The sequence below is a fragment of the Parasteatoda tepidariorum genome, chromosome 1 (assembly GCF_982258835.1).
Source record: "Parasteatoda tepidariorum strain Cologne lab strain chromosome 1, Ptep-v5.0, whole genome shotgun sequence".
In the NCBI taxonomy this organism is placed as follows: domain Eukaryota; kingdom Metazoa; phylum Arthropoda; class Arachnida; order Araneae; family Theridiidae; genus Parasteatoda; species Parasteatoda tepidariorum.
In genome coordinates, this window is record NC_141755.1 from 28,268,400 (window position 1) to 28,281,720 (window position 13,321).

The following is a 13,321-nucleotide window of genomic DNA, read 5'->3' on the forward strand; positions in this document are numbered from 1 at the left end:
AAATATCGCAGTTTTACTAATTCGCAAATTTAACAAAACTACTCACTCAAACAATTGTAGTTCAAACAAAAATGTTTTTTTAAAGAATATTGTAATTTTACCGAATTAAATATACCGATTTTTTTTTTTACTTTGATTAATTTTTCTTTTATCCATTTTTTTGTTTGCGCTTTCTTCGTTTCTAGCATGGTTTAAAATATTATATTTTGACCTGCGAATTAATTATTGCAGGGGACAAGAAAGAGGACTATGGATTGGGGTACTTATTGCTTTACCATCTGGAGCTGGTGTGGCACTATCAGTTTTAGGAGGCAACGCGGGTTCTCTGGTGGGTGTTGCTATATCTGCATCCCTTTTACCTCCTGCTATCAACACGGTAAGACTACTAAAAACGAATTCCTAATTACTGTGTATTTGATAATATTTCGCGCAGAGTGGTGTAAAAATTCTCCCACCTTCTTTCTTCTTAATTACTCGGAAGAACAAAATTCGAGTAAATTACCGTACTGTACATGGTAATAATATTCTAATACAAAAAACACAATTCTGGTTAATAAAACCAAAATATACGTCTATTCGTTCGATGCTTTTTACATTAATATGGTAACGGTTTAAATTTCAAATTGAAATTTATATAAATCAAATCGGAGGATCATATGCAATAAATAAATCGCAGCTGTTGTATGTGTTGTAGATATAATTTTAGATTTGTTGTAGAAAAAGGAGTATCAGCGAAGCTACAGGGAGAAAATATTTGGCAGTTTCATTCATTTCATTCATTTCCAAATTAACAATCACGAAAATTGGTGCAATGTTGTACAACAATAGCCATTGACATTTTCTACACTCTTAAAAAGGAGGTAAATTGAACCATACTCCCATTGAAATTGAATCATAACATTACACAATCAAATTTAAGACTGTTGACCTTGGAAGTCATTAATTAAAAATTTATTATTCATTAAAAATTTTGCACAACGATACTGCGCATGCGTTGTGAAGATCGAATATCCTTAGCATTAGAGTTAAGGATACCGAAACGTTTGTGAAACCCACTTTAGTTTCTTGGGATTATTTTATTTTCGTAATAATTAATTACTAGCTCAATTAGTTATTACCTCAATTTAACACTATACTAAGGGAAATATCACTGTGAGATATTAAACTTCAGGGTTTTGCATTTATAAAGCTATCTAGTGAAATACTATGTAGAGTGATACTTGTCAATTTTAAAACATCATTGGTTTTAAAAGTTAGGGTTGAAAAGTCAACTTATTCAGAGCATTCAAGTCAAAGCAGGCACCCGTTACCAGGATCCACCAACATGAGAAAGCAAAGAAAAACGAAAACACGAGTGTTATTAAACCAAAATTTTGCTGTTTTTTTCCCCATTACCGCACAGCTCGGTATTTTTTCCAAAATTTTTCCCTCCGTGTTCCCGCTACAGATAACTTGGTAATTTTGCTTTCAAGTAGATTTTAATAGTTCTTTGATTGAAATGAAAAAAAAATGTTTCTTTTCAGGGTCTGTTATGGGGAATGGCTGCTGTTAGAACTATCAAAGCGCATGATGAAACATCAGAATACGTAAGCACTTAAAATTACTTCAGCCATTTCCTACTTCAGTAAAAATGCATTTGTTATTGTTGTTTGCTCTCGTATGTTATAGTCAATTAAAATTTACTGATACTTTAAAATTTTTAAATTGTTTTTAAATATAGGTTACGTAATGTACAGTTTCATTAATGATATACGTAAAGTTTAATTAAAAACATCATTCGCTTCAAAAATAAACAAAGTGGAAATAACAGTCAACATGCTTCTGCAGTTAACATGTTTTAAGCGTTTAAAAACAGGTACTCATTTTCAAGACTTGTCACACGTGAATGAGAAGAAACAGAAGTGATTTGAAATTCAAAACGTAAAGTGGAAATGGAAAAGTAAAGAGGAGAAATCTTTGTTTCTCACCAAAACAGAGTCAGCAAGCCTAACTGTAAATACAAAAAAAAAAAAAAAAGAAGAAACAAACAAAGCCTTTGTTTTTCACCTTTATTTTTCTAATTTTCGTTGGTGACATTTCAAATTACTTTTGTTTCTTCTCATTCCGCCTAGCAAGTCTTGAAAATGGGAGCCTGGTTTTTTGAGCTATTGAGACAAGTCGACTGTTATTTCCAATTTTTATAATTTTGAAATGAATAAAGTTTTTTAATAAAGTAAGATCTTACTACTTCAGACTCTTGGGCTTATTTATTTAATAATATTCTTATTTTTCTTTCCTAATTAATTTAAGGCTATAAGCAGAAATGTTCCTCATTCTGATAACAAAAATTTTTAACAAAAAAGAAGCTGCTCTTTCTATGTTCTCAAACTGATACAAGAATTTTTGATATCTTATGATAATAACCAGTTCAAATGCAAAAGAATCAAACAAAACAGAGAATATTTATTTTTTTAAATCTAAATATCAGTTGTATATGAAAACGGCTTATAAATAAATGGATATATATATATATTGATAAATTATCAACATTCATGATTTTTACTCAATAATAATGGAGACATCATTGAAACTAAATTAATGTGAATGAAAAATAGATAAAAAGATAAAAATCATACATATATCGTAAAATAATGATTTTGAAACGAAATTCAGCCACACAAAAAAGTTCCAATGAAAATTTTTTTTATCATATTCGCTAATTTTTTTTGAAAGATTAAAAAGTTATTAGAAACAATTGATAGTAAAAATTTACTTACGTTAGTTTGATTCCACGCTAAATTCATTCACAAGAGAATAGCTATCATTATTGCAAAAAGATTCTTGTGTAAAGAATGATATAAGAACTGAAAGGCAAACGATTTTTTGTCAAAATAAATTTAATTTTATTAACGAAATAATTAAGATTGAAACGATATTTTATATTAATCGAAAGAATTATTTTAGCACGCACTTCAAGAAATACCAGAATTGAAAGTTATAAATAAGCAAGCATTTCGTAAGAAAGTTTCTTTCAATCAGCAAACAATATTTTTATTTAAAAAAAAGTATACTTGCAGAAACTGTGCGAGTTCACAACTAACTGATTCGACATTTGCGTTAAATTTTTCTCTTAAAATCGTCTGAACTTTTTTAACTATGAATGAACTAATGGACGTTAGCGGATTTAAACTAAGTTAAGCAAATCATTCGTATCATCTGTGCATTCAAACAAATTATTCAGTTCAAGAAATGAAAACCACTTTAATAATACAGAGAAAGTTCACACAGCAAAGGCAGGTCATGATTTTTATATTTATTAATTGTTTTTTGTTTTTGTTTTTTTGTTCTAAATTTTATTTCTTCTTTAGGTCCGAGTGGAAGGCATACTTCGTCTTATGAAACCGTCTTTAGTGCCACCAGAGGATTATGAAACCAATTATTTTATTGAAATGGACAAAGAATGCGCAGTTCTTGGTCTTGTTTCTCTTACTTTAGCTCTAGTTAACATAATTTGCATTTTTCTTGCAGCCCTTGTCGTTCTAAAGGTAAATAAAAGAAAACTAGCTTGTTTGAAATATATTCAAAACTATGATTCAATTTTACTTTTAGTAATAATATATTGTGATAAAGTATTATGAATATGAAATAATGACCATATAAAATATCTATCTAAAAAAATTTATACTCAATACTTAATTTAACTGCAATTTAAAACAATTACTGTAATTTAACTGTAATTTAAAACAATTACTGTAATTTAACTGTAATTTAAGACAATATTTCTGCGCCATCTAAGCTATTGACCACGATATTTATAGCTTGGGTAAAAATCAATTTGTTTACCAATAAACAATGATCTCAGTAACGATTTCGAAAATTAGAAATGATAGGGGAAGAGAGTTTTTTGCAATTAATACAATATTTTGACAATGTACTATTTTAATAATGATATATTATTTCATTCTTTATAAATGTTATATTTTAAACGATTTTTAAGACTTCAGGGTCAGGGGCTCACGTTCAAAAACCATGTTTAGAGACGCATCGCAAACATCAACTTTTATTATTTATTTATGAATAAAATTTAGTTTTAAAACATCCAAAAAAATATTTTTTTTGTGCCTTCTTTGTTGCAACTAAATACTCTCATATAAAATGGCAAAATAAAGTATGCAAAATTGTTTTATGGTTTAAAAACGAAAACTTTGAAATACGCAAATACGAAATTCGTAAGTTAAATCAGATAAAAATTTTCAGCTGTATTGAGTGTTAGAAATAGCTGTGTTTTCTAGAAGTTTTTGCTGATAAATTTTTGGAGTCTTAAGGATTGTTTCATTCATCGCCAATCGAAACGAACCTCTGTGCTCAGGACAATATTATAATAATATAACTTAAATCGCATTGAAATAGGCAGAAATATTAAGTATTTATAAGAGAAAACCTATATGTTGTCTGGCTAAAAGTATCCAGACACCCAACTAAAAAAGGTGTCATGGAGATCTTTTTCATGGCTTGGCCTGTGTCCCATAGTTCTTGTGGTTGAAAACATTACTCTGAGATGTAAGCGGACATTTTAGAGACAATGTTGCTCTAACTCTTTACTCAACAATATTGTTTCAACTCTATGATAATTGTAGTGTATACCACTACAAAAAGTATAAGTTCAATTCACTAGTATATAAGACGTGTTAACTCGACTCTATGGTGGGGTATCTTTTCATAGATGAAGGTTGACATTGTCGATATCTACTCTCCCCACATTGGTGACTCGGACGTGATGTGAACACGCCTACCTTGGCAGAAACGCCCACTACGATTTGTACACGCCTACTTTGATGGATGGGCCACGTGGAACAGTTGACTTTCTACTTGTGACTGCGACATTGTCCTCCTCACGCTGTTGCTTCTCAGTCTCGATCACGCGCAATGTGTACACTCGACTGCTAAAGGTAATACAGGAGCGGCCACGTAACCGTGAACTTAATACAGCTCTCACGATCAGCACACAAAAAAGTACGGTAATCTTAATGCAGCTCTTCCGGATTCTTCCAAAACAGCAATGAATCAACTAGTGGTATTCGCTCATCGAATTCTATCACAAATATAATTCTGGTGGGGGAGTACTGTATTGTATCTACCACTACAAAAATATAAGTTTAATTCACTAGTATATAAGACGTGTTAGCTCGATTGTATGGTGGGGTACCTTTTCATAGATGAAGGTTGACATTGCCAATATCTACTCTCCCCACAATAATATTTAAGGTGGGCCCATTTTTCTTCCAACAGATAACTGCTCCATTCGCACATAGACACTAGCTAAGCGATGGTTGTTCAAAAACGGTTTTCTCAGAGTCTCAATTAAAATTACATCGAACACTTTTGGGACGAATTCGACAATATGATCTTCCTCACTGCCAGCTGTTACTTTAGCCTTAATGGACACCAGAAAAGTAATTTCCCATGGGCACCTATCAAAAACTGGTGGAATGTCATCACGCGCAGGCTGATTCAAATACTAACTTTTAGAACTAGACGCTTTAAACTAGACCTTTTAATATCCTTTTAATTTTTATTTTCTTGACAGATTAAAGAAGTAGCTCCAAGAACAAGTATAGCAAGAACTTCAAGATTTTGGAAAGAAGACATAAAGGTGATTACATGTTAGTGGCGTAATTGTAATGGTATAAAAGGATATTTTTTATATTTGTGAAACTAAAACTAATTTAGATAAAAGAAAAATGATCCTTTATTGTTGACTTAAATAATTACCATTTTTTCCCCATAGAAAATTCTTTTTTATCTGTTATCTTATAATTTTAAATTCACACTTTTTGACAATTTAAGCTTGATAACCATTGAGATTATAATGGTTTAAGAAATAAATTATGTGAGATTTTTGAAATATTCTTTTTTTCTTAATAGATAGCTCGAGATTACAATACCTCAATGCCAGCATCCGAAGCAGACGAACTTGGAAAACAATTTTTGGCTGAATGGGCGGTAAGAAATTATGAAGAAATATTATTGTAACAGATTAGTTATACATTAGCTAACACATGCTTGAATTTTTGTTTCTAAATTAACTTCGCCAAGACTTTTTAGAACTCAAACTTTTTAAGTAACTTTATTTTTTATAACTAAATGTTCTTTTTTTATTTAACTATTTATTAAAATAATAATCTTATATAATGTGTGTATAGGGAGAGCGTTGTACTTTGAATCAATTTTAGCTATTATAATTTATGCAGAAATTAATCATTTTTTTACATTATTACTTTTTATTATTTTACTATTTTTCTTTATTTTACTGATTTTAAAGAAAATTTTAGTAAATGCAATAATTTAGTAAGAAAAAAAACTTTTGATTTGCTATAATACAAAAATAGTTCAACCTATTGTAAATTATCTTGTCAAAAAAAAAACAAAAAAAAAAAAAACTAATGTATAATTTCAGATTTAGTCAAAATCAATTTTTCAAGTTTCATGTTTTATAGCGTATCCAATAAGCGCTCTAACCATTCACTAAACTGACGAACCGCTGAGTTTTATTTATACAGAGGTTTGTACGATCGGTGGCTGTGAGTCACAGAGCCCTCTGTTGGAAAAATTTGAAGTTAACGTTTTTATCTGAAAAATTGTATTAGGTGAAAAAGTTAACTAATAAGTTTTCTTCTCTTTTTACCTCTGTCTCATATCATTTTGGTGATAAGACGCCTGCAGTTTTTAAACTAGGTAGCGAAGTGACAGTTTTATCTTATAGTACAGGGTCTTAATAATTAAAGTTCCACTTTGAAATGGCTATAAAAATATAACTACCTGACCAAATGTCATCAAACTTGGTAAATGTCTATAAGAGGTCATGGGATTTTAGTTTCCGCAAAAAAAAAAAAAAGAAAAAAAAAATCGTTCAAAAATTCACCACCAGCCGAGAATGGCGCTGTATGCAATAGTGTTAAACAAATGCGAAATATGCAAATTTGTTTTACACGTCATGTGACTTTGCAGTTATAAAAGTGAGGCGCCTTGTCTGAGCTGTCAGTGTTCTGAGTCGATAATGTCTGTTACCATGCAAGACCGTGCTTTACTCGTGAAATGTTACTATGAATGCGACAGCAATGAACGGAGGGCTTTACAAAAGTTCCGTACTGTAAGAGGAAAACGCCGAGGTCCAATGACACAGCAAGGTCTACGGAAAATGATGGCAAAATTTCAAGCCACAGGTTTGTTATCTGTTGCACCTGTTATTTCTTTTAACCTTATTGCATACAGCGCCATTCACCACTAGTGGTCAATTTTTAAACTTTTTTTTTTTTTTCCAATTTTTTTTTTTTTTTTTTTTGCGGGAACTAAAATCCCATAACCTTTTATAGACATTTAACAAGTTTGATGACATTTGGTCGGGCAGTTTTATTTTTATAGCCATTCCAAAGTGGAACTTTAATTATAAAGACCCTGTATATAGACACTTAAGTGTTACTAAATACTATTCTTACAAATAAAGCTGCGGTCTTCAGGAAGTTTAAAGAGTGAATACAGACATAAACGGGTATTCTGTATTATAAATAAATGTAAGAGGAATCTGTTCTTTCTTAATTAACTCACGCCTCAATTTTATTATTAAAATGAAGATATTAAATTAATACGTAGAATTTATATTCCAAGTTTAATAAGAGAGCTAACAAAATAAGTTCATACATAACTATGACCTTAAAGCATTAAACGTTTGATTTCTCATTAAATATTTCTATTCTAATTGTCTCCTTCTGACAGATGAGGGATTTCCTTTCATCCATGCGAACTTATATCTCAGATTTTCGCATTTAAGTTACTAAACTAAAATGCCTGAATATTTTTTGTTTCATTTTATTCATTGACGTGTCTTTATTCATTAATTTTATTAAAGTTATTAAAAATTAAGGATTTTTCTTTCGATTACTATATTTTCAGTTAATCAATATTGCCGAGATAGCCTGGTTGGTAGAGCGTTGGGCCCATGAGTAAGTGAGTTTGATCCCCTCCGGTCGAAGACTACCCGTGAAGTAAATGGTGACTGGTGCACATTAAATCTGTCGGTTCACGAAGCCCCCCATGTTTCCATAGCAAATCATACTTCAGGAGGTGCTGAATTGGAGATTGATCATTCTCTGGTTCAGTTCAAAATTACGATCTGTGGATGAATGAATGGAGTATGATCGGGTTCCTTTGTAAATATTCTTGGCCATAGACAGCACCACGTAAAAAACAAGAAAGGCACCCTCTGCCTTTCGCTGGGTTTCAAGCAGACTTGATGGTATTAGTAAGTGACACAAGTAACAACAACACAATAACAAGTTAATAAATATTTTTAAAGCTTGTAGTAAAGAAATTAATTTTTAAAAATGGTTGTTGTCTAATATTTTTTGGAAAAGCAGATTTATTGTGTTTTCATCTTGGACATCTTTAACTGTTCATCCTGAACTGCTCGGTAGGTAATTTCGCAGACATATTTGAATGCAGCTCAGACGCATTCTGTGTAAACTCATTCTTTGTGAACACATTCTGTGTTGATGAGTGAACAGACATTGAGCAGTCAATCGAGATCAGTATTAACTTTTTCGGATTCGTACAATGGTATCTGATGGAGATTGCAAGCGGCATCATACACCCGTTTCGGATTCACAAGTTGAAATATGATTTGAAAGCTAGGCTTTTTTCAATTTTACACGAATAGTGAATGAATCATTTAATATTGCGTGGAAAACAATTTGCGGTCTAGTGCAAGTCATTAGATATCTTGACAATTGATCCTTTTATCCTTAACTGGTGATGAACACTCAGTTCTCGTATTTGCATGAAAGTGGTTCGGTGAGCCACCATTCGCTCTTCGATAGGGTTCAATTCTCTCAACCACTTTGGTTCTTTTGTCAGAGACGGGCTTCATGCTTGTGTTTGTGAACGGAATCCTTTCATTTTCCCGTTTTTATGCAACGCTTAAGGTATTCCCGTCTACGTTCTTTGGTTTTGGCTTTTTCAGTCTCCGTAAGTTTAGGCCTTGGCATCGTTTTTTTCTTGCTTCAACTCTAACTTTTGGGACCATGTTAGTCAGTTTAGATCCTCTTTAATTTGGGATATTCTCCTGAATTAGTATTGAAAACGATCCAGTTTGAGCTGTAGGTTAGAATTTCTGATTCTTAATTAAAACAATAAAGACAAAAATATAGTTCAAATGATGAAATTCTCTTTTATTCGCAACTCAAGAAGTATTTATGAGATCTCTCTGGTCCCATATCTCAAAAATAAACTCATCAACGTTTTTATAGCATAACAAAATTAAAAGTGAAAAAAGAATTCCAAAAACATTATAAAATAGCAGCGGTCACCATAGCAACGACGACGCATGCGCACTGTTTACTATTACTCCTGATTATTGTAGTTGAAAAGTGTAAGGACGCCATGAAATCCAAACCGAGATCCATTTTGCTAATGGGTAAAAAGCTTTAAAAATACTTGCAATTTAAATTTAAAATTGCGTTACTAATTATAATTAAATGCATACCAATGAATAAAATGAAATAAAAAATATTCAAAACTATTAATTAGCTACAGAATAAATAAGGAAATTCTGGGCATATTATTCTTCGTAGATAATTATTTATCTTAGGGTATAATTCTCCTTAGATTTCTTTTATACATATATTCCTGTTTCTGCATGAATGAGGCACTTTAGCATTCACAGGGTAACAATAATAAAACTTAATAATTCTGAAGGAAACTTACTAAACTACTAAAGTCTTATTTCTCCTAAATAAATTAGTTCATCACGTAATAATAGCATAGATATATTTTAGTACTACTCGTGTTTAGATCTACATTTAAAATATTAAAAAGCAATTATACAAAATGGTGATGTCACATTTTGTTTGGAAGTGCACGTAAATGGCGACTTTAATTCATTTCAATTAACTATGCAGAATATTTTTAAAAAAATTGGCATATTTTCTGTAAATAACACATATTTATATTTCGTTTTTGTATTTACTTCAAAAACAGACTCTCAATGGCTTAGAGCCTGATGCTCTTCTGAGTGACGACGCTGAAGCAGCTATGACAAGGATGGAAACTTTAAAAGACATTATGGAGGTTAGTACAGAAATGGATATTACGAGGGGATAACTCCCCATGCTCATTTTACTCGCCAGGCCCCTTTACTAGTCAGCTCATTTACTCGTCTTTGAATAAAAGAATTTCATAATTGTTCTCACAAATTTTTCAGTTTACTAAGAAAGTCATCGAAATCTGGTGAAATATGCAAAAATTTAAATTAACATTAAAGATTCAACTTTGGATCGCTCTCTTGATCGAACTATTGGGACCATTTTTCCCAGTTTGTGGCCTGATATTTTGAAACTAAGGAATCCAAAAGGGTATGTTTATTCAGACAAGGAGCTTTTTTGTGTCTGATTTTGTAGCTTAAAATATTTAATAGAATTCACTGGTTAATTAGTTTGTTTGTGGTCATCCCTTAAAACATGGAAATTGAATCCTAGTATGTGAAGATCTGATTACTAGATAAAAAAGTTATTCATGGTATTCCTTTTTTTCTAGTTTGTGCATCTTACATCAATTGCATTAAAGTCATGGCCATGTTAACCTAATTTTACAAATAAGACAAAGAGAGATGGAAGCATTCGGTAAAACATTCTGCAGGAGCATTTTTGAGTCACATATGGATAATTGCATGCTATCACACAAAAGGATGAAAAGGTTGGCATCTGATCTCCTCTTTAATCTTGTTAGACAAGACGTTGTTAGACGGGGCCAGATCACCTCATCGCCATGAACAAAACCGCCACGGCTTCCACATTTGTTTGCTATTTCATACCATATTATTTTATAGTTGTCATTGAGCACCGACCCAATTCTCAGTTTATGACTACCAATATAAACTCCATACCCTTATAATTTTGAACCTAATCCAGAAGACACGAGAACTCCTGGATCAAGTATTGGGAGAAATTTGCCTTAGTGGAGGACTTTTACGTATTTGCGTTACATGGAGAGGCAAACTGCGAAAATCTTCCGTGGTTAGCCTGACACCAAGGGGACTCTAACCCATGATTCTTCTAACTGAGGATATTTTTTGTCATTACTGTGGTTGGTGCGATCCAGTTACGAGATTCGTATTCGCAAGCCATAGCTGAGATTTGAACCCGGGAACCTCATTAAGAGACGAGTGCTCTGTCGCCTGTGCCCCCACGCTTTCTCTATGTATCTCATTTTCCAATCACTCTATAATCTGCGAGGGGATTTTATTTCCCCATGTCACCGTGTGAATATAAATTTCACTGCATCTTCCATTAGATGCAAGCTGTCCAATGCAGATCATGATAGTCACGTTCCGTCATCTTTGCCTACTCTCTCAATGACAGCGGCTCACAAAATGAGCATAGTTTTTTTACTGCTCACAAGCAGCTAGCGCCATCTATAGATTTTATTAAACCCTATTCATTACATTTGGTTTGAAAATTTTTCACTCAGATAAAAATAACCTTAAATATAATTTTCTTCTTGAATTTGATTACTTTTTTGATTAAAAAAATTTATTTTTAACTATATTTTTATTTAAATCTTCGTTTTATTTTTGCAGGATGTTGAAACTGATGAAGTTTTTCAAACCGTTGCTAGATCTGTAAGCACTTCTGCAGATCCTAGAGTAAGTGTTATTGTGAAGTAATTTCAAGATCTGTTAGAACATTACTATAGACTGGCCCAATGTCTTTGGATGAATATGAATCTCGTGATTGTGCAGTTAAACAACTTTATCTTTCAAATTAACATTTAAGCTCTTTCAACATTTAATGTGAAAGAAAATTAACCTTTAATTATCTTTCAAATTAGCATTTTACTTTAAGCTCAGCTTAAAAGATGGTGTATTCAGTTTTTTTTATTTTTATATTATTGTTAACTACGCAGCGACGAAAATCATGGCTTTAGCGCCAAGAGTCGCGAATCATTAAAAATGTATCTGATCTTTAATCTGCCTAGTCATTTATAATAGATACGATTGCACATTTCAACGTGATCTGAACGTCGCATGAAGGTTTTACGATAAAAAATAAATGCTTAGTCGCGAAAAACATGTTTTTTTTTTTATAGATAGAAAATTGATGAAAGCTACATGTGCACCATATTTGACATGCTTAAGTTTATGACTGGCATTTAGTGAATTTTCTAATGCAATTTTAAAGTTTATGCATTGGCAATTAGAAATAACGATTATACTTTGTTTATATAATGTTATAATTGTTATTAAAGATTATATATTGTTTTGGAATCGTAACCTTTTAATTGGTAAAATCTACAAATCGCTGAAAGGATCATTTAAAATGTTCGCATCATTTAGTGTGTTTACCTTAGTTTTTAAATTTATTTTCGAAAGAAAAACTCACTAAAGGTGCTTGTCGATTTTTTTTTACCAAATTCATACTAAAACTGAATGTCCAAAGACTAAAAAGGCCAATTTTTCACAAATTTTACGTACATAGACTAATGAACCGAAATGTAGTTTTCTAATAATTGTTATATGTGCGTTATTTTTGTTATTTTTATCATTTTTACATCACATGTTTAAACTTTCTTGTATTTCAGTTGCATGCCTGTGCATGTTATGCATGTTTATCACTGTTTTCGTTTTTAAAACTGTTACCACTTCGAATTTCACTATTGCCTTGCATGACTGGGTCTATCATATCTTTGTTTATCAGTTTTAAAGTTTGTGTTTCTTTAAACATCAGCTATCGAAGCCATTTACTTCCACGTCGAAACAATCTATACCATCTCATCGAAACATTTTATTTCTAAATGCACATTTTCAGTTATATATTTCAAAGCCCAAATGTTCTTTTTTCAGAAAATCAGTGCTGCACTCTTTATGGTAAGATGATCTTTGAAACAAATTGTAACTTTTAAAAGTTATTACTACAGCTAAGTTTTGCTTATTTTTAAATTTATAATTTTTTACAATAATGGAATTACCAAATAGTAGGTTGCGTATTGTATTACAGTAAATGTAAAGATATAAAATGCAAAGAATTCTACTAAATCGCAAGAAATCTTTTTATTTTCCCAACACTTAAACATAATCTACTTTACATAAAAATCTAAAATTCCTGATAAGAAAAATTTATTTCAGAGTAAACTATAGGATTTTAAAAACTAACTAAAGAACTCGTTGCTTAAAAATTGGACTAACTTGCATTGCTTATTAATAATTACTTTTCTTTATTATATATTTGGTAATTAACTAACTGTGGCTAATTAATCACTCAAAAACAAACAGCGATTAATATTTTGAAGGTGA

General features: G+C 31.3%; 1 protein-coding gene across 2 annotated transcripts in view; it reads left to right on the plus strand.

The window, feature by feature from the left end:
• LOC107437989 (uncharacterized) overlaps positions 1–13,321 on the plus strand; it is a 72,687-nt gene that overhangs the window by 53,339 nt on the left and 6,027 nt on the right. Inside the window, exons 11-18 of one of the 2 annotated variants that reach the window (XM_087160804.1) lie at positions 232–376; positions 1,524–1,586; positions 3,348–3,524; positions 5,567–5,632; positions 5,905–5,982; positions 10,012–10,101; positions 11,609–11,674; positions 12,872–12,895. In XM_087160804.1, coding sequence (XP_087016930.1) covers positions 232–376; positions 1,524–1,586; positions 3,348–3,524; positions 5,567–5,632; positions 5,905–5,982; positions 10,012–10,101; positions 11,609–11,674; positions 12,872–12,895 — 709 coding nt within the window. The remainder of the gene's footprint in view (positions 1–231; positions 377–1,523; positions 1,587–3,347; positions 3,525–5,566; positions 5,633–5,904; positions 5,983–10,011; positions 10,102–11,608; positions 11,675–12,871; positions 12,896–13,321) is intronic. The other variant, XM_087160805.1, reaches the window with a different exon arrangement.